At 41.7% G+C, this 21,024-nt stretch overlaps 2 protein-coding genes across 2 annotated transcripts in view; both read left to right on the top strand.

The window, feature by feature from the left end:
• Positions 1–1,901: 1,901 nt before the first annotated feature.
• Positions 1,902–10,792, top strand: GLO1 (glyoxalase I). Its single transcript, XM_005238666.4, has 6 exons — positions 1,902–2,058; positions 3,046–3,128; positions 4,379–4,519; positions 5,324–5,391; positions 6,500–6,589; positions 8,678–10,792. The coding sequence occupies exons 1-6, from the start codon at positions 1,978–1,980 to the stop codon at positions 8,764–8,766; spliced, it is 552 nt and encodes a 183-aa protein (XP_005238723.1). The 5' UTR covers positions 1,902–1,977; the 3' UTR covers positions 8,767–10,792.
• Positions 10,793–12,979: 2,187 nt separating this feature from the next.
• Positions 12,980–21,024, top strand: part of BTBD9 (BTB domain containing 9) — a 118,513-nt gene continuing 110,468 nt past the window's right edge. Inside the window, exons 1-3 of the mRNA XM_055815914.1 lie at positions 12,980–13,122; positions 15,022–15,188; positions 20,189–20,399. Of these exons, the coding sequence (XP_055671889.1) occupies positions 15,107–15,188; positions 20,189–20,399 (293 nt within the window). The 5' untranslated portion in view covers positions 12,980–13,122; positions 15,022–15,106. The remainder of the gene's footprint in view (positions 13,123–15,021; positions 15,189–20,188; positions 20,400–21,024) is intronic.

The following is a 21,024-nucleotide window of genomic DNA, read 5'->3' as shown; positions in this document are numbered from 1 at the left end:
CGAGTCTGGTTTCCAGCACATGACTTAGAAGGCAAGATGAGGTGAGGGAGGGAAGAAAAAGCCGTGGATTCCCGAGCACAGAGCATGAGTGACACTGACGTTTGGCTCTCTTCTGAAAAGCTGACGTGCCTTAACCGGCACCGCTGCTTTGGCAGAGCGATGCAGGCGAAGAGCCTCACCGACCTGGCTGCAGCTACACCTCACAACGCGGGGAAGGGGAGCGGCCGCTGCCCCCTCAGAGGGCCGAGCGAGCGTTGCCTACGGCCGCGGCGCCGCGATCCCTCCGCGCCGCCCCCCCGCCCCCGCGCGCCGCCTCGGCCCCGGGGCTACACAGCGCGGCGGAGGGCGACGGCCGCGTGCGAAGGGTGAGCTGTCCGCGGGGCCGTGACTGCCGCCGCCCGGCTCGCGCCCGGGAGCCGCAGATACGGAGGCGCCGCTGCGACTTCACCACGGTTCGGTCCCCAGAAGCTGAACCGTGATTCTGTCGTAAAGATTGTGCTGGCGACCCAAGAGCTGTGTGCAGCGACACGCATGGCTTGATACCATAAACTGCCTGGCGCGGGGCTTCGTTTTAAGCCATAGAATCATTTAGGTTGGAAAAGACCTTCGAGATCATCAAGTCCGACCATTAACCCAGGGCTGCCAAGGCCACCACTAAACCATGTCCCTAAGCATTGCATCTGTGTGGTTTTTAGTCACCTCCAGGGATGGTGATTCCACCACCTCCCTGGGCAGCCTGTTCCAATGCTTCACCACCCTTTCAGTGAAGAATTATTTCCAAATATCCCATCTAAACCTCCCTTGGCATAACATAAGGCTGTTTCCTCTTGTCCTGTCCCCCATCACCTGGGAGAAGGGACCGACCCCCCTGCCCACAGCCCCTGCCAGGAGCTGCAGAGAGCGATAAGGTCCCCCCTGAGCCGCCCCCTCTCCAGGCCAACCCCCCCCAGGTCCCTCGGCCGCCCCCCGTGAGCCTGGTGCTCCAGCCCCGTCCCCAGCCCCTGCCCGGCTCTGGACACGCTCCAGCCCCTCAGCGTCCCCCCTGCAGTGAGGGGCCCAAACCCAGCCCAGGGTGCGAGGTGCGGCCTCACCAGGGCCGAGCATGGGGACGGTCACGGCCCTGGCCCTGCTGGCCACACAGTCTGTGACACCAGCCCGGAGCTGGTGGCTCCCTCGGCCCCCTGGGCACACAGCTGGCTCATGCCCAGCCGGCTCTGACCAGCCCCCCAGGCCCTTTCCCACCTTCCCACCGGGCAGTTCCCAGCCCCTTGCCCCAGCCTGCAGCGCTGCCCAAGTGCGTGCAGCTGTGGAAGTCACTGAAGTAACGCAGCCAGAATTCTGCACTGCAGAAGTGCTTTCCTCTCAATTATCAAAAGTGTATTTAATTTCCAGAGTATTAAATCCCGTTTTTCATGCTGAGTTTCTAAAATATTATTCTTGTCTTTCAGACCGGAGATAGTTGTTCATATAAAAGTCACTGGGTAACTGAAGGATGCCAAACGCTGCTCGAAGTCTTTCAGCCAGCGCTCGATGGCAGGGGCAGCAGCCCACACCCGCCCGCACCAGGAGCGCAGCGGGGGGTGTGTGTAAGGGGGGCTGAAGGTGCAAGGCCAGGTTTCCAGAGCACCCCAGGACACCGCCAGTGGGAAGGATTTACAGAAGCAGCCCCGTTCCATGGGAGCCGGGTAGAGGTGCGCAGGGTACCCCCGGGTGCCAGCGGCACGCTCCGTCACCGCCGCGCGGGGCACCCACGGCTTCATTCCGCGCCCAGCTAAGCGACGCCCCGGCCGGGGACGCTGCTCCCCGGGGACGCCTATGGGAGCGAACAGGCAGGGCTGACCCCGATCGGGGACATCCCCCGGCTCCGCGGACGGCCCTGCCAGGCGGCTGCCCGGCTGCGGGCGGAGCGGAACGCAGCACCACCCTCCCGCAGGCGCCGCTGCCACCTCCTCCTCCTCTTCCTCCTCCTCTCCCGACATGGCGGCCCCGGCGGAGCTCAGCGGCCTTACCGACGAGGCGGCCTACGGCGCCTGCTCGGAGCCGGATGCCAGCACGAAGGTGGGGCGGATGGGGGGGACGCGGGCGCCCCGGGTGCCCCTTTCCCCCGCTTTTTGCCGGGCGGACGCGCGGTGGACGGGAGGCGGCACGGGGCCGGGAAGGGTCCCGGCGTGCGGGGGGGGGGGCGAAAGGGGGGGCCGGGGGCTGCCCTGCGGGGGCTGCCCTGCCGCTCGGGGAGCGCCGCGCCGCCTGGTGCGGGGCAGGAGCGGAGGAGGGCGAGCACCCGCGCTGCTGCGCCGCGGGCAACCGGGGGCTCCTCGACAGGCGTGCCAGGGGCGCCAAAAAATATAAAAAATTCCCCAAAACATCCCAAAGATATATATTTTTTAAATTAGGAGAACCTTGTCATTACGTTTCAGTTGTTCTATGTCTGTCTTTTTAATTTTTTTATTTATTTTTAGCACACCTGTCAAGGCTGCCCTGCCATTCACTGTTAGCCACTTAGATGTTCCTTAGCCTTTGGTATATAAAATTATCCAGTGGCTTGAGGAAAACAGCCTTACAGAGTTGTAGGCTGGTTTTGCTGCCTAGGTATCATGGAGCTTGATAGAAGTTCAACGCCTTTGCAATGGAAAAATAAAAATAATGAGTTCAGGAGTTTAGCTTTATTCAAATTCTGTGCGGTGAAGCCCAATATGAAATATTCACGTGCCTGGTGTGCTTGCGTGCGGAGTGGTTCATATGCAGCACAGCTCTGTATAAGAATGACTGATACCCTTTTTTTGATACCACTGATAATATAGATCTAATGATTCCAGTGGTGGTTTTGTTTATTTGTTTTAAATATTATGTTACAAGGACATATTTATTTAACACAAACCTGTATGTGTAGGAACAGGACAAAAGGTTTTATTTACACTTAAAGCAGTACTCAATTTGTTGCTTCTAAACCTGCTAGGTTTAGATTTGTAATTAACTGGCATCTTCGTTTATACCCATAACTAAATTCCGGTTGATGTAAAAATCCTAAATCTTTTTTCCCCACAGGATTTTTTGTTGCAGCAGACAATGTTAAGAGTAAAGGATCCTAAGAAGTCACTGGATTTTTATACAAGAGTTCTTGGAATGACGTGAGTAGAAGTTGTATGCCACAATGTTAGCTTTTTCCTACTATTCTTCTGAAAATAAAAGGGTTCTGTTATTTTGATGTAATTATACTAATTGGTGTAACTACACAAACAGTGCTGGCCCATGAGCTGATGCCCAGCTGGACAGTCTGGCAGTCTTTGCAAACTCCCACAGCACAGTTAATGACTAAGCTGCAAATGAACTAATACTGGCCTTGACTAGAAATTTCTTTTTTTCTTAAATACATCATTAATTATCAGTATACAACTTGCTTACTTCCTGTTCACTGAGCCTGCAGCTAACGGGTAACTTTTATGACAGTGCTTATACTCAGGAATCATTACCATAAGCCTTGAAATTAAGTTTTTTACTAGTTCTTGGAGGTGGCTTATGACCACCTCCGGTCATAGGAGACCAAGGCAATGGGAGCTGGAGACAAGGTCCAAACTCAGTCTCTTGTAGGAGGCAGATGCCCTGCAGTAGCCCAATACATTTATGCTAAGGCTCTTTGCATGTTCTTGACATGTGAAATTAATTGTTTTAAAACAAAATTCCAGCATATTTTTAACATATTGAAATGAGTACAGACTAAAGTAAAATAAACTACTTCCACTTTAGTGAAGATGTGGGTGTAAGAAAAAAAACCCATAAATCTAGTAAGCCAAAAAGAAATTAACTTTGCATGCCTGCTTGTTCTGGTTAAACGTCCTACATAAAAATGTATACCTCAAGTATTTTTTAGTTGCTTAAAGTGTCACACCTGAAATGATTTTATTATTATACTAGTTATCAAAATTGTAAAAATATTTCATCTAAAAGTATGTTTGTTTTTAAACCTGCTGTGTTCTTAAACTTTGTCAGCAAGCTCCCCGTAATGAATAAGTTTCAAAGTAAATCTTTTTATTTCTTAGTGATATTTTAAAGCGAATAGACATAAAGATCTTCCTGAGGAAATACAGACAGGTAACAGAAAGGCAGCCTTAAGACATGAGCCTTTGTACTGGCTTTGCTATTCCGTTACTGATAGTTTGGCTTGTTAAGTAGCTGATTCTTCTCATTTGTGTAGTTTTGTAGTGTGTTCTGGAGTGTTTCTATTTGATAGTTCAAAACGTAGCTACTTTAAGATGTGGGTTACAGGCAGAAAGGCAAAAAATCAGTGATAATTGTCTCGTGGGGGAGGCATCTTGGTTTATTTGCAAGCTACCTGATGACCTTTATAAGTTACTATTGCAAAATAATTGTTGCCATTTAGCCTGCTTCAAAAATTTGACTTTCCTACTATGAAGTTCTCGCTCTATTTCCTGGCGTATGAAGATAAAAATGATATCCCGAAAGATAAAACTGAGAGAACAGCTTGGACATTCTCTAGAAAAGCTACACTTGAACTGACACAGTAAGTATTAATATAATGAGAGATGACATTTAGCTAACAGCGATTAAACAGAAGTGGATGAGTGTAAAACCTGTTGGATTGAATAAAAAATGTAATAATTACTGTGGAAACATCTTGGCTGTCATATAGCCTTAAAATACTTGGCAAGCTTAATCTTTGTCTTTTCAGAGCTCTTTCAAAGTGCTAGGAGAACAGTGGTACGTAAATATGAAATAATGCTTGCTATATTTTGTGTGTGCATGCTGTCTGCGTAGGGAAGCCACAGAATTTAGGAAAACCCAGTGTGGTTAGAGCTTTCTTTGGATCCCCAGAGCATCCTCATAACAGATAACTATTGCTTTTGGAATCTAATCAAAAGAGGTATTAAGTCAAAACATACCCTTCCCGTAAACAGGACAATTTGGTTAATGCTACTAATGATTGTAATTGCAGGAAAAATCTCCCAAATACCACGATGTCATGCTTAGCTTCAGGACCTACTACCCTCACTGTTTGTTCCCTAGTGATGGGTAGATAAACTGACTCATGCAGCACAGCCTGCTCTCTAGTCTGAATGAGACAGGAGTGTTTCTGACTGATTCAGAGGTAGAACCTGAATACTAGTGAAGGGCTGTGAACATGACTGGATTAGCTCCGAGACTATCACTAGGACCTGTGACTAAGGAAAATCTTGATAGTTTAATGAATACAGCCAACAGCTGAAATTCTCTGGTTTCTTAAGAGAAATCCTCCTAAGGAAACTGAACATTTAGGATTTGTTAATTTCAATGCTTTTCTTCAATATGTTATAATTGCTTCTTACAGCAACTGGGGCACTGAATATGATGAAAATCAGTCTTATCACAATGGCAATTCAGATCCCCGAGGATTCGGTAGGTCTTTAGTTTTTGTATTTGTAGTTTTTAAGCTTTGGTTTATTGTGATTACATTTTTTCCCTCATGTATTGGGGAAAATGGAGTTTCAGCTGTTTTTTAGAAAGCATCTATATAAATTCTGTGCAAAGTTTATTGGGTAAGTATATGCTGTAGGTGGTTTTTTTTTTTATGAGAACCAGCAGAGAAAATATTTGAAGCCTGTATGGATGAAAAGACTTCTCCAGTAGGTTGCTTTGAAGAAAACATACTAGTACTAGGAAAGAAGGGAACTTGTATCTCATCCTTTATCGCTTCCAGCATGTATGCTTTGAAAGACAGTGAAAATAGGTAAACAAATGTGTTTCAGAGTAATGAGGCACAGTTATAAAGAATCTAATCCTTTGGCAAGCAAACACATGCTAATATTAACTACTGAATGAAGAATAATTGCTCTTGTGTATCTGATTATCACGGTGTTTAGACTGATTTGCATTTGGATTTCTATTTTATAATCCACTGACTACCCATTTTAAGCTAGAAGAATTTTGTTTGTAGCACTGAGGATAGTATTTATGTGACTCGATTTGATATTTTGAATGCTTGATAGGTCACTGGCTTGTGAAGTAAGTTTCGTATTCAGTCTAGCCGCTTGACATTTAAAGCTTCTGAATTGATTTGTAAGCTCAGGCCTTGCATAGTGCTAGTGTTAGTCTCTACAAGTGCAGCGTTAATGATAAACTCCTGGTACTGTTGAACTGAGCAAATGCAACAAAGTGCTTTTACGTGGGCATGCTTGGAGAAAGGAAATACAGATAAAACAGTTTGATTGAAAATCTCATTTTCTCCTATTGAAAATCTAATATTCTCCTCTTAACTGGATGAGATAACTTTAAAGTTCCTGTTTTAAAAGGCATTATCAAAAAGCCAACTTTCTGAAGGAGTATAATGTTAATACCTGAAATGCTGGTTTTTTTCTGGAAGCAATGTTTTTCTTGTATACCGTTACATCTTATGTGGACTACAGCATGTAAACTTTTTGCACAACATGAAATGCTGAGCAAACTTTTTCCTGTAACGCCCAGCAATACTTACAGTGTACTTCACTCTTTTTACCTTGTTGCACAGGGCACATTGGAATTGCTGTCCCTGACGTCAATAAAGCTTGTAAGAGGTTTGAAGAATTAGGAGTGAAATTTGTGAAGAAACCAGATGATGGTAAGTCTTGATCAGAAATGCAAGTCAATTGTTTTCCTTGTTTTTAATATATTCTATATAGTAGATCTTCTGGGAATCTGGGTAATACGTTTCTAGTAGTTGTCACTGCTCAGAAGGTGCTAGAACCAATTATCCCTATGCCTTCTTACACAGTGGGCAAAACTGGCAATAGATCCATCTTGATAACAATACTTAATCAATCCAGTTACATGTCTTCTATATGTAGTCTGACCTTCAGTAAAATTCACGTGCTCTGTTGTTATCATAGTTCACTGTGTATGCTACTGTATGAAGTTAGCGCAGAATTTACTTTGATGTGGATCAAATTCACACGTCGCATCTGTTTGGTGCTTTTCGTATGAAAATAAGATGATTCAGAAGACATAATTACTCCCACCCATTAAAACTGAGTAATTCTTAACTTTTCTAGCTACTCTCATTTAAATCTACCTAATGCCACCTACTAGCTGTTACCATTTTAACTGGTTTGTCAGCTTTGGTAGAAATAGCCTCACTAGTCTGTATCATATTTGACTTGTATAACTAGGTAAAAAATGTATAATGTGTAACTCGTATATCTAGAGGTACATAAACAAAGAAAGGCTGTGTCAAAGTAGCCTAAAATGCAGAAATCAGTGGTGAGGAGTCCTTCAGCTGGATTCTTTTTCATGAAGAGACCTCATGAGTTTTATGACTGATGCGTTCCAAAATGGACATCTAACACTCAGTAGCATGCACAAATCTGTGATACTTCTTCCTTCAGGCTATAGAAACTAGACTGTTGCCTGTACTAACGGTGGGGGCTTTTTTAGTTTGGAAATAACATTAGTACATGAAGCTTCAGTTTACATGTATTGGAACTGATCTGCTAGATTCCTCATTAGAAGAATAAGAACAAGTTAACTGAAAAGAGCCAAGTGATTTTCTTCTTACTCACTGTGTTCTCAGCTGAAGCAAATGTAAAATTGTAGCTGAGAACTTAACTTGAACACAGATTTCTTAATTTAAGAAATTAACTTTTTCTAGCATTTTAGAGTTTCTGAACCCTTTTTAATTTGTTCAACACCTGTTGAACCCTGAGAGAGTTGAAGTGAGAGATCCTGACTTTCTGTATCACTGCACACTCTTAAGTATGTAGGAGGGGAAGCTTAGACTGTAAATGGAATACATCACAGGAAAGAACTCTGGAAGCGGTCAAGGGCCAGGGAGACAAAAAGCTGTTTTTTAACATTAAGAAATAAAATTGATGCAGTAAATGCCAAGGAGGGAGGAAGTTTTGGACTTCACATTTGGGTTTTGTGGAGCAGGCTGAGAAACCTAATGTTAATTGTTTTTCTTACATTACTGGATCGAACTGTTCTCTCAGAAGTTTTTGCAGCTAGAATATATTGAGAGTTAGGTTGGTTCTGTTACAGTAATTAGCTTAATAAAGCAAGTATAATTAAAAGTGTGTGGTTAACACTTTAAGATAACAGGTTAAGCTCTGCTATCCTGATCTACTGTTGAAGACAACTTTTGGGAACCCTGTTTTAATGAGTAATATTTTTTCCAACAGTAATATTTAAAACAGTGCTGCCCTGCATTTCTGTGTTCTGTGAAGTGATGTAAATGTGTACTGTGAACCACACTGTGGGGGGAAACAGACAAAACCCAGGAACATAAAACTTCAGTGTGGACGCAGGAATGATGGGGTATGAATAGGGCAGGGGAACAAAGGATTTTGTACTGGCAAAGCCAGTTTAGGAGAATATGTCAAAGCATCATGGAGCACAAAAATATTTTTCTGAATTTAGAGGATGAACACTTTAGAGGGGCATATGCAGAAAATGTCAACCAACAGGACGTAGAATTTCAGAGTGGCTTTAAACTATAGCTTTTTTTAGAGAAGGATTGACAGTATAGCATACAAAGGTCTAATGCTGGTTAAAACTTCATCTGGTTGTTTTCAGATTTTGCTGTCTAAATTTGAACTAATTCTCATGCAAAAGGAAAAGGAAAAAAAAATCCAAGTACTCATATTTGATGTTAACAACTAGTCATGTAGTCTTAACTTCATCCTTTTTTTTTTTTTTTTTTTTTCCCTAATAGGTAAAATGAAAGGACTTGCCTTTGTTCAGGATCCGGATGGCTACTGGATTGAAATTTTGAATCCTAAACACATGGTGACTCTCACTTAGTTCTAATAAAGTATATTGTATAAGAGATACACACTCTCAGCCCCCTGGAGAAAATTTGTAACAGTGTTTGTGAAACTCTCATGTAATGGAGAGGAATCAGTCATGTTCACACTCTCCTCTAAAGCTATCTCCTGGGACCTCACTGTACTTAAATTCCTTTTTTCTTGCCCTATGATGCCACTGCAATTAGTTTCCGATTAGGAATACTCAACCATTTTTTTGGAAGAGCGCTTACACAGATTCTCCTCTTGAACACTGATTATGTTAATATTTCAATAAACACTATCACAACATATGTGACCAGAAATTCACTGGATTTCATGCTGTTTAGATGTAAACTAACAAGAAAAATTCCTGTATTACTACTGATGAGCTTCAACAGGGAGGGGAAAAAAAAGCCCTTCAGAATATTCTTTTTTTTTTTTTTAATAAGTCAAAAGATCCTGAAGGCTTCATGCAGTGTTTGTAGACTAGAAAATAAAATGTCAGGCTCACTTTGACTTGAGTAGTAGCATGTTTATGAAAGTCCTAATCTACTTAGTATTATACCAGGCAAAACTCTTTTAAGGGGCAGCCTTAAACAGCCTTGCCTGGAACAAGAAACTTTGTGGAGGCAATAAATCATCCAGCAGAAAGAATTCAGTCTTTCAGCTTCTGGCTGCAGATTGAGAGCCAGGATAAGAAGTCTCATAGTTGCTAACTTGCAATGATCCTTCTCATGTCTTCCAATAATAATTTCTGCTTCAATGAATGTCTGGAGCTATATTTAACTAAAATGCTCTGTACATTCTGCATTAGGAAATGAATCAGAAAGAGTATTTTAAACAACAGTTTCCTACTAGCAGATGTTTTGATCTACCTTCTCAAAATAAGTGATGGTTACTGAAATGGTACCTCTAGACAGCAGGAAAACGTAACATGTATTATGTTACACAGAGTATTTCACTTTACACTGTTTTCCGTTAGACAGTGGTAAACCATTACAAGCTTTGAAATCCTGTTGGTCGTTCCAAGAAAGAAAAAACCCCTCTGTCCCATCTTACTTTGGTTTGAGTAGCACTTAGCTCCTGCTAAGTCTTCGTTTATGTGACCTGAATAGTGTAACGGCATTGCAGTTTACTTCCAAATAAAGCATTGGTGAAAACTACAAAATAATTCTAAAGCAGTATGACTTGTTGCTTTGCTAGTTGTTGAATCCTAGATAACTGAAAGGCCATTGGTTTTGGTTTGTGGGTTCTTTTTTGAGAAGAAATCTGGGGATAAGAGTATGAATTGGGAGTACAGTAGTGAAGATAACTGTGTGACTTGATCAGCAGGATGTTTTAGTAACTTAACGATAATGTGCGGAGATAATAATAACTGTCAACGATAATGTGCGGAGTTAATAATAACTTTCAACTTAACGATAATGTCTGGAGTTAATAACTTCCTGGCCTATAGGTTAAAACAGAAATGTAGAAAATACTGCATTTGATTTCTACTATGCTAATGTAGATTTTAATTACTTAAATGCCAAGTGTTGCTGTCCTGTCACCTTATCTGAAAAATCCTTAATTCTGCCTGCCTCATTTTAACAAGTTATTTTATATGGACTCATTAATTTTACAGTTCCACATGAAAAAATATTTCATAAAACTTAATCCAAGATAATTTTGTTTACTCTTGGAAATGAGTAAAATAGATTATATGCTTCATCTGAGCCTTAGGTGTTAGAAAAAGCAATGCGAAAACTATTGCTCTGCTTAATACCACCTACGGATGTGCAAGCAATCATAAATTCATTGGAAGGTAGACATAGTAACTCAAAAGATAGTCTTTTTTCAGTTTCCTGTTTGTTAGGGAAGCAACCCCGATATTTCAAATTGTCATTTGTATGATATTTTCTGGCTGGTCTCTACAGTATCTACAGATACTGTGTTTTAGGTGGTGCCTTGTCAGTGTTATTCATATAGAATAGATTCTTTCCCTTCTTGAATATTTTCCAGGTTGCCTTTTTTCTACAACAAATAAACACTGTTGGTTCATGGCTCCAGTCTCTATTTCTACCCTCCTATACTTCCAGAATTAATACCTAGCCTGTTCCTTGTCTTGTGCCTTGTGTGGTTGATCAGTTTCCCGTATGTTAGGTCATTTTTATCAGGGCCATATAGTTACCACTGTGTGGAGTGAGATCTGAGTTAAGTGAGCTGTCTTAATAGCAGTCACCACATGATCTCACAGTCCTCTTCCTCCCAGATGTGGGACTTTTGACATTGCACACCCTGCCCCAAGCAGGCTAATTCAGCTTAATAAAGTAGCAAAGATTTTTCTTGAGTGCTGTTGGTTTTATGCCAAGTTTATTAAGCAGAAATAAGGAGCCAGTTTAAGGAGCCACTTTAAGGCTCCTTAATTTCCTGAATGAGTAAAGCTGTTAGTTTTAGCAGAAGGGTTGGCTCAGCTGACTTATGAAACCTCACCCTACTTTTAAAAAAAGGTACACAATATTGCAGAACACCTCACAGCAGCAATTAAGAGAAGTTCTAATTTGAAGACCACTGTAGCATAACTTTAGTATGTTATCTTCTGAAATTGGTAGGATGAGAATAGGGCCAAGAAGCACGAGAGCTACACCCATGAGACAGAACAGTCAGTTGATTCCAGCTTACGTAGGTTTTGATGGCTAAACTGTGTTTTCCATATACATCCCTTCTGATGCTGGTGTTCTGAAGTAGGAACTTAAAATCAAGTAAAACTCATCTGAAGCACAAGTGCTAACTACACTTATAATTCAGAATCTCTCATTAGATTGTGTGAGTATAAAAATTAGTTAGACTAAGTGACATTGTCTAAAACTTTTTCTGTCAATACAGAGGTATCATCTAAAGCTTTATGACCAAACCATTGGCAAGGAAAGTCTCAACATTTTACAAGCATGTAACTTCATGTTTTATCAACGTGCGGTGTTTCATTCAGACTTCGCTATGCTTCAAAGTACAGGTGTGACTGGAAAAGCTATTGACCCAATTGTATGGAATCCAGTAATTAAAACCGGGATAGTTCATAAATCAGATGAGTAAGTCAAAGGGTGTGCATGGTTAGTTCACTGGGTAAGTACATGAGGAGCAGCAGGCTATTGCTGAAGGTTCTCTGCTTAGTACTCAAATCAAAGTTACTCTAAGCAAGTTTGCTAAGCTTGGGATAGCTCTTGGTTTTTTTTTTAGATGCTTGACAAAAATGTACACAATGTGATAGATGCTGGGCTAATAAACAGGGAACTAGTAAAAACCCACTGGGATCAACAAACTAGTTACATTATTATCGTGAAATGGGCAAGGTATGTTTTTCTTACAAAAACAAAATTACTGCTGCTTGCCATACTGAGAACTAATCAAAACCCGTATTCTCTGTTATGAAATCCAAGAACAGACTACTACAGAAAAACTTAGTGATTCTTGTAGCCTGCAAAAATGTTAAAAGATTTTAGATGTACAAATTAGTGAAAAATTATTTTAAATTCTCACTGATTTTGGACAACACAATTTTTACTTCTTTCGAGGCAACATTTAATTTCTGCTAACTAAAGCATGGAATTAAATAGCATGTAGCACTTTGCCACTCAGAGGGCCTAACTGTAGCTTCATGCAGCACAGCAGAAATTAATGGTCACGCAGAGACGAGCCCGTGCTCCCCTCGCAGAGGCCTCATCCCGCTTGGCGAGGGCCCGGGAAGCGGCCCGTTACACTTGGACAACGGGAACGCGTATTGTGCACGCAGCCCAGGAACAGCAGGTGGGAGCAACGGGGCAGGTGAAACATCAGCTGCCGTTTGGCGAGGGCCAGGCAGGTAACTGTCCCCGCCGCCTGGGCCGGTGCCCGGTCCCTGACAAACGCGGGCATCGCTGCCGGGGCGACTGCCGCCTGCGAGCGGGCGGGCGCAGCCGTGAAGGGCCGGCGCAGCGCCCCCGGTTCCCCTCCTCGCGGGGCGCGCGCAGGGCGGCTCGCCCCTCACTGCCGCCGAGGCGGTGCCGGCGGGCAGCCCGGCCTCCCAACCGCCCCGGCACTGCGGCTCCCCCAGCGAAGGCGCCCGCGGCCCCGCCCAAGCGCTGGCTCCCGGCCCGGCCCGGCCCGCGGGAGCCGCTCTGCCGCCGGCCGCCCCCGCTCTGCAGGCGGAAGCGGAAGGCGGGCGCCGCGCGGGCGGGACAACGGAAGCCGAGGCGAGCGCGCGCCGCCGCCGGACCCGCTCCGCGCCCTTCCCGCGGGTGCTGGCCGACGTCAGCACGCAGGAGGACGGCCGCGGTTGCTAAGTGGCGTCAGCGCGCTGGTTGACGTAGAGACAGCGGCGGGGCAGGGGGTGGAGGCCTCGTCGTCGGTGGGGCCGGTGAGTCCCGGGGGAGGGCGGCGGTCGGGCGCGGCTCAGCGTCCCCGCATCCCCGTCCCCCCTGCCGAGCGGGATCGCGATGAGTGGGCGGCGGCTCCTAGGCCTCCCCCGCGGCGGGCCCCAGCCCCTCGGCGGCCGGCCGGTGTGTTGCCGCCGGGGGCTCCCACCGGCAGGGCGACCCGGGAGCGGGCCGAGGCGGCGCCGACCGCCGGGAGGCAGCGGGGCGCATGAGGCGATGACGGGCGGCCACCCGAAGCGGCTTTCGGCGAGGCGGGGGCAGCCCGCGGGCGGGGTCGTCTCCCGGCGTGGGGTGGGGGGCGGCCCCGGTTTCCCCGGGCGCGACCTTGGGCGGTCGCTGTCGCTCGGCCGCGCTCTGCCCCGGCGCTGTGAGGCGCCTCGCGTCTGCCGTCCCCGCCGCTTGGCCGGACTCTGTCGGGGCTTTTTCTGAACGTTTCCCTATATTAGTTCAGTATTTTGACCCCTCGATAGCACGTACGGTATTTTCACAGGTTCTTCTACGCTCTTACTACTTAAGTAGTTACTTAAGTAGCAAGTTACGCCCTGCCGTGATTCATTGGAATTACTTTCGACTTAGAAGAAGCTGTCATATTATCAGACCTAAAAAAAATAAATAATGTGATGTTAGCTTGTAATCTTGCTTGCCCAGCGATGCTCTTTGCTCGCGTTGTTTTTAAAGCACAGCACAGAGAACCCTGACAAAGCCCCGTGCTGGGATCACTTAATTTTCTATGTGTTTTAAGATTTAATTTGAGCCTGCTAACAATGAAGCTATATTTCACACATCTTCTGTTATGAATCTGTAAGTCAGGTGCTTGAAGTATACTGTTCTGTTGGGATCTGTTCACTCAAAAATAAAACAAACCAAAAAAAAAATCCAACAAAAACACCAACCCACAAGAGTTTCCATAAATGGCTTTTGCATGTATTTTAGTAGGACAAGCCAACTTGATAACATACATTATTTGTAGGAACAAATATTTATATATCACATGTTATTCTCTCACACCAGGAGATCTTTGTTGTCACATACCTGTTTTCAGTTTGCTGGATTAAGATGTGGTTGCTTTCCAGTTTATGAGACTACCTAAAAATGCTTTTTTTCTTCCTTTTCTTCCCTTGTTCCCCTGAACATATACTTTAAAGAGAGTAGAGTGTTGTTTGTGAGAGAATTCATAGATCAAGGTATCGTCTGTTTAGCAAATTAAATAAAGTTTATTTTTCCTGCTGGAGGGTATGATGGAAAGAATAACAATAATTTATACTTGCTGAGAGAGACTCATGTTGGTTATGTATTTAAACAAATAAAGCCTCTATATTTCTGTATTTCCTCACCCTACAGTTTTGTTTTGTTTTCCGGTTTGCAAAATTAAAGGCTTGCACGGGAGAAAGACCTGCAGCTGCCTTAAGTACTGTGAAAAGAACAACCACCAAAATCAAACAAACCCCCCAAAACCTTTAGCTAGGCAAGAACACTCAGAGAACACTGGATGTGTAGGAAATAAAATGCGTATGATAGAGTTTGTATAGACCTGGTTTAGTTAGAACACCCATGTAGGAGAATGGTATTCTCAGGGATGTTAATATCAAGAATGTCAGGATGAAATTTTTGTGGCTTACAATGAAAAAATGAATGGCAATATGTTACCAACTATTTTGATGGTTAAAAAATGAAGGGTCAAAATTAAATGGTGATGCCTTTAAAACAAAAATTCTAATGCTATGTTCTAACGTTGTTAGAAGTTTTCCCATAGAATGGAGGGTTTTTTTAAAGAATTTATTTCCACAAAAATTTTAACTGAGAAATACACATCTCACTCACCTTTGCCATAGGCTACGTGCCCCGGTTTCTAATGGTATATATTTCATGTGTTGTTTCAGGAAATGGTACAGTTGTTGCTGTGCAGCTGGATGTTGTTGAATAGCGTTTCTATGAGCTTGCTGTTCAATCTATCTGTTGTTCAGAATGGCGAAGAACCCTAATTTTCAGGAAGCTGGTCATCTGCCTACCAGCTACATCCACTGTAGATCTTCAGACAGCTTTAGTGGTGAGTGGACCAGCACGTTTTCTTGAGACTTTAACTTAAAGGTTTAATTGTATGCAGTTTTAACCAGGTTGTATCAAGTGCATTAATGCCTATTTTATAGGTGTGTTAATAAATAATCTGCATTTAGTGTGTTGTTCCTTGTACCTAGCTAAATTTACTCCTCCTCTTCTATCAGAGGAATATGTCTCTGAGCAGAATGTAAAATGTTAGCGCTAGAACATTTAAGTAATGGGAATGTGTGTGCAGATGAGCAGTGCAGGACTTCCCATATGCTTTAAGTCAAAACATTTGGTACTAAATCGTTGTTTAAACTGCTGTGATTCAATGGTGTGTTTGTTTACCATTAAGGGGACTTAACATCTGCTTTCCTTTTAACTTAGGGATGAAACTTACAAGTTCTGTGAATTTCATTTACTTGGCCTTTCATTCTGTATGTTTACACTTGTACTGCATTGATTTTGTTATTATTATTATTGGATACTAAGTATCAGAATAAGTGTTTTTATTTTCCTTTTGTTACAATTTACATTCTGTTACATTGTTACAAAATTCCTAGTCAGTTTCATTACAGTTATTTAGAAATACAAATAAGCTGCTTCTGTAGGCAGGGTTCCAACAGGCTGAAAGTGTTTATTTGGGTTATACTCAGTGTATGTTGAAATATTTACTAAAAATACCCGTTTCCTGAGAAGTTATCTTGTTGTACCAGAATTATGAAAATGAAGTATTTTTGTATAAAAAGATGTGTATATCCGTTAAAAAACCAAACCATATGACTTGAAACAATTTCATGTTTATACAGTAGCCTTACTGTCATACCGTCTTCTGGGAGTCTACTGTTAACAGAAAATGTAATTAAAGTAATATTTACCTGGAATTTATTTAAAGCCCAGAAAAACATTTTATGAAGTAGTGAATTATAAAAAATTGAAATACTACTCAAATCCCTTCCAGTCAACTGAGAACCAGTTGCTATTTCTAAATAAAATAGTGGTGTAGGAGAATTATATTTAAGAAAATTTCCTTTGTGTAATTCTGACAAAATCTGTATTATCTTGCCAGCTGCAACTAGATGATGTAAGGAATGGAATGTTTCAAGGGTATGAAATTATTTGCTCAGTGTTCTTAATCCAGGCTTATTTCATAAAATTTAAAATTCTATGAATAGTCTGTTCACTTGCCTTTATTTCTAAAGTATCAATAGTGTTACCAATTATGTAGACAGTTTTCACTTATTTTATATATATAAAAAATCAAAATAATTCATGAAAAATGTCTTAAATTCCTTTTTCTCTGCCTGGTATAACAACAATTCCTCCATGTTTCATTGAAACAGCACTGCTTTTCGGAGACGATGTTTTAGTCATAGCCCAAATGAGGGAGGGAAGTGACTGAGTACTGGTCTTTATTGCAGCTTTGGTATGAGAGTTGTTTAGCAAAGATGTCATTGGGGTTTTGCTGGTGTTTCTGCATTTTTTAGATCATGTTTTCGATGCTGTGACATGTTACAGATTACTTACTAAAAAGAAATATAGCAAGCTGAAAACTGAAGGGGGAGGGGGTGTTGTTTTTCTAGCCACGACACACATTGTGTAATACTGCATATTGCCTTATGTAATAAATACAAGGCCACATTTTTCATGAGCTCTCTGTTGAAGATGGCCACCAAGAAGCCTGTCTTCTGATAGAGTCTTGGACAGAAGTGATTTGTATGCTTTCAGACTTAACAGATGCCTTTTGAGATTATGGCAGCTTTGGTGGTGCCTCAGACTCTGAGTACTGTTTTGTTTTGTTTATTTCTGTGGCAAGAACAAAGCTGCAGCAGCTGACTCCTGAAACAGCTAATTAGCTCTGAATACCTCCTGGAAATAGGTTATGGTGCTGGCAAAAGGCTTGTAAATGGCTTGGCCTTTTTTTCTCAAGTTAAGTATCCTTTGCTAGGAAGAGTGAACATCTGTATTCTCTGAAAAGGTGATGCTGTTTAATGACACAAGATGCCAGAGGGATCTTCAGGAAGGGTTTTGCCAAGCTCCTGGCAGCAGCCATCTTTTTTTTAATCATAAATAATGCTTTGAGTTGCAACTAGAAAAATATATGTTTAGCTATACGGGGAAGTTGTGAGCACATAGCACCTTGCCACAACTGCAGTATATTACTTTTTACTTCCTCAAACAAGTAATGTGCCGATCACTTCAAAGCCTGACTGAATTTGTACCATTAGCGAATCCAGTCTGGGGAGATCTGAAGTCACGCATTGTTTGATTCTGTATTTTAAAGGGACTGCTCTCACTGGGCTGCTTTATAAGGAAAATCCACAATACAGATGAAATTTGCATTGGGAATGCATAGTAATAAATAAATGAGTTTGAGCCCTTCTTCAATATAGTAGCGTTACTCACAGGAAACATATAAGGCATGTACATAGTTTCATAAAGTTCCAGTTTCCAACAGTGCGTGTCATTCAAGCTTTTGAAAGTCTCCTCAGCCCGAGGTTTTTAGCCATCTTTTGAGGCCTGTATTCCCTGTGACTAGTGCGTTCTTGTTTGAAACTGACAATTTAGAATAGTACATTGTACTAGCAATTTGGAGAGCGTTAAAGATCAAAACAGATCTGTTTTGCAGCTTACACACAGGGATTTCTAAATTTCTACTTTCACCGCTTGCTGTAGACCAGGGTCCTGATGTTCATAAGAACTGGCACCATCAGCTTATTAGCAAGTGTCCACACTTCAGACTTTGCCCTCTTCTATTCACTGATCCTTGTTTAGTGAGAGGTTTATGTACCTTGGAGAGGGAAGTGTCATTTTGATTTTATTTATTTAACCTGAAATGGAAACAATTTTCCCTTTAACTTTTCACCCTGTTGGCATGTGCCAACAGCCACAGCTACTGGAAGCAAACTTTGTGTGCAGCTGGTGGCATTCCCTTATCTTTACCACTTTTAGAGTCTGTTTTTATGCAGACAATACCTGCTCTTATTTTTTAGAGGTAAGAGTGGATGAAGGAAACAAAGAAGAAGGATGTAGGATTTTAAAATTAAAATGTGCTTGTACTTGTACATGTGTGAAGTATCATACATCAACTTCCCTAATAAATCAAAATGGGAACTAGCAGAAGAGAGATGGTACAGAGTTGCTTGATAATGTGCATGTAACTTGCACATAGTTGGGTTGCCTGACTATTGTGAATGAAGATCAACAACAGCAGTTACAGATGTGTAAGATACAGAAGTCTTGGAGGAGTACTGGGGCTTGAGATTTGCAGCTGAATAACAAATACATCCTTTTGTTTGCTCTTTTGGTGTAATAAAAGGCTTTATATTTTGAGGGCATTTAAAATTTACTATTGTCTATAAACTTTAAAATAATAATGTTGTGGTAAATATCTGAACTCTTCAGTGCAGAGTTGTCTTAGCTAATTGTGAATTAACCAGTGCAAATAGAAGAAACGGTCTGTTATTATGAAAAACCATAAAATTTATTTTACTTTCACGTCAGGGTAAGAATAGTGGCTGCACGGTATTCTGTCTCCATGGTTAGGCTGTCTGCTGTATCTCAGCCAGTAATGCTGGTTCCATGCTGTAATGGCTACATACCAGGGGCACGCAGCTTCTGGTTCAAGTAGCAGAAACAACCTGAGGAAAGCTGGGGGCTTGTTCCCTTTTCTGCTGTGATCTGTATTATCAAGTTAGTATGCTGTATTTTTCTCAAATCTTATTTTCTTATTTTTATCTACCTATTTCTATCATTAAACTAAAGTAATATATTTTAAAGTTCTTTGGGACTGTTTCTCCAGTATCTTGATTTTGGGTTAAGTATTTCCAGGTGTTAGAAAAGTGCAAATAATACCTAACCCCATATGCATGTGTGTTCTTTTCTTTTTTGGGGTAGAAATTACTGGAAACAGATGTGTATTTTCTCATAATACTTTAAAAATATAGCTTAAAAATGCATTCGGATCATGAATATTTCACTTGAAAGATTAATGTGTTAGCTGTGTGCAGGGTATGGCCTCATCATTTTCCTGCTTCTCATGCTACACCATCTTTCTTCGGGTTGTGCCTATTTTGAAAAGTGGCTAGTCATTGGGGCACAGAAGGTGTCTCTGAAAATATGAATGATTATTATCTAAAATAGCCAGCCTCTTTTTAGTTAAAAGTAAAACCAAAGTGTAACAGTAGAAGCTGATTTAAGACCTAAATTCTCCTGTGGATACTTTTGCCACTGAGACTACAGAAAGCCTGTGTTGCTGAAATAAACCAAAACGAACAAAACTAAAATCTCTAGTGAATTAAGAAGCGACACAGTAATTCCATAGGAGATATGACTAACGCATTACTCTGTTGTATGTTAGTGGACAGCCTTCTACTTTTATGACTGAGAGGGTTTAGGGGGCTTATTTTCTTATGTATATGAGGGAACAAGAAGGTGTCGAGAAAACTGAGTGGAAAGGGTAAGAAAATTGCATTGTACATTGTAAAGCCTTGCTCTCTGACAGACTTTGTCTGTTATTTATTAAAATTTGTCCTGATTGTTTATTTTCTCCCGTTTCTGGAAAATTGATTGAATTCTGCAAGAACATTTTTCACTTGTCACTGATTTTGGTAGAGACTTGGGAGTTAAGACTATGTTTAATCGGTCTAATTATTTTTCTTTATAGTTTATGTACATTTTAATTCAGATAAAATTGCTTTATAAAGGTAACTAATTAAAATAATCTATTTTTTAATTCCTTTTGTTGAAATCTTTTTATTTTAAATAAATGGATTGACAGAACAAGGTGATAGAATTCTCTGCAATATTTTGTCGGCTAGAATTGTTGATAGAAGCTGCATCAAATCTTGTTATAAATGAACTTCAATAGAAAACCTCTTGATTTAATTTTTCTTGTAATATATGGTAACTTACACTAGTTGCTTTTTTGGTAATTGCAGCTTGATCTTTGCTATTTTTTAATATTTGTGCCCTCTGTGATACTGGTTGTTTTCTCTTTCCTTCTAGGCTACCAGTATCACCATCCCTCCAAGATGAGTAACAGCCATCCGCTTCGTCCTTACACAGCTGTGGGTGAGATTGACCACGTTCACATTCTGTCAGAGCATATTGGCGCTCTGATGAATGGGGAAGAATATAGTGACGTTACCTTTATTGTGGAGAAGAAACGTTTTCCGGCACACAGAGTGATCCTGGCTGCTAGGTGCCATTATTTCAGGTGAAGTATGGCTTTTTGTCGGGCTGGCAGGAAATTTTCATGCAGATAAGATAAACATTGTTTCTCTATGAACTTTTCAGGGTGTAATCATCTGTCCATTGAGTGTGACCTTTTCTGTGTGAATGTTTCCCAGCACTTCAAATCATTGTGTCCAAATATAAAAAGATAAATACCATGTCATGATGTTACTCTTTTGACCTTCATTAAATTGGATTTTGAAGGTAGTTTCGCAAATTTAAGAGAAAGATAACTTCAGAACAGGAAAGTTCTGCTGTAAAATTGGTTTGATTTCTCAGAGTATGGATGTTGTGCTTCTATGGATTATACTCAATTAGAAAATTTGATTTTGATGCGTTGGAATTGAGTGTTTAAAGAGGTCTGGCTGATGCAAGTTAGAACATATATCTTAAACCTAGGAATAATACTAATCCAACTTTTTTAAGAGATGGGCATTTTTCACTCTAGATGGAGTTAATAAACTTCCTGCTAATCTTCCAGTTAATTTTGTCAGAGTGATAAGCTAATAACTAAACTGAAGTGTTAATGCAAATTGTGTTCAGACTGTCTATCATATTTAACAAATAATTGTGAGTACTTTGATTTTTTTTCCAGATTCAGGATTTCA

The sequence above is a fragment of the Falco peregrinus genome, chromosome 11 (genome assembly GCF_023634155.1).
Source record: "Falco peregrinus isolate bFalPer1 chromosome 11, bFalPer1.pri, whole genome shotgun sequence".
NCBI lineage: Eukaryota > Metazoa > Chordata > Aves > Falconiformes > Falconidae > Falco > Falco peregrinus.
The sequence above is the reverse complement of the archived record's forward strand: the minus strand, read 5'-3'. Positions and strand labels throughout refer to the sequence as shown.

Coding starts and splice junctions, on each gene's coding strand:
- GLO1 (XM_005238666.4), top strand. CDS start 1,978: ATGGCGGCCCCGGCGGAGCTCAGCGGCCTTACCGACGAGGCGGCCTAC. Junction 4,520..5,323: donor GCTACACTTGAACTGACACA/GTAAGTATTAAT, acceptor TGCTTCTTACAG/CAACTGGGGCACTGAATATG. Junction 5,392..6,499: donor TTCAGATCCCCGAGGATTCG/GTAGGTCTTTAG, acceptor CTTGTTGCACAG/GGCACATTGGAATTGCTGTC.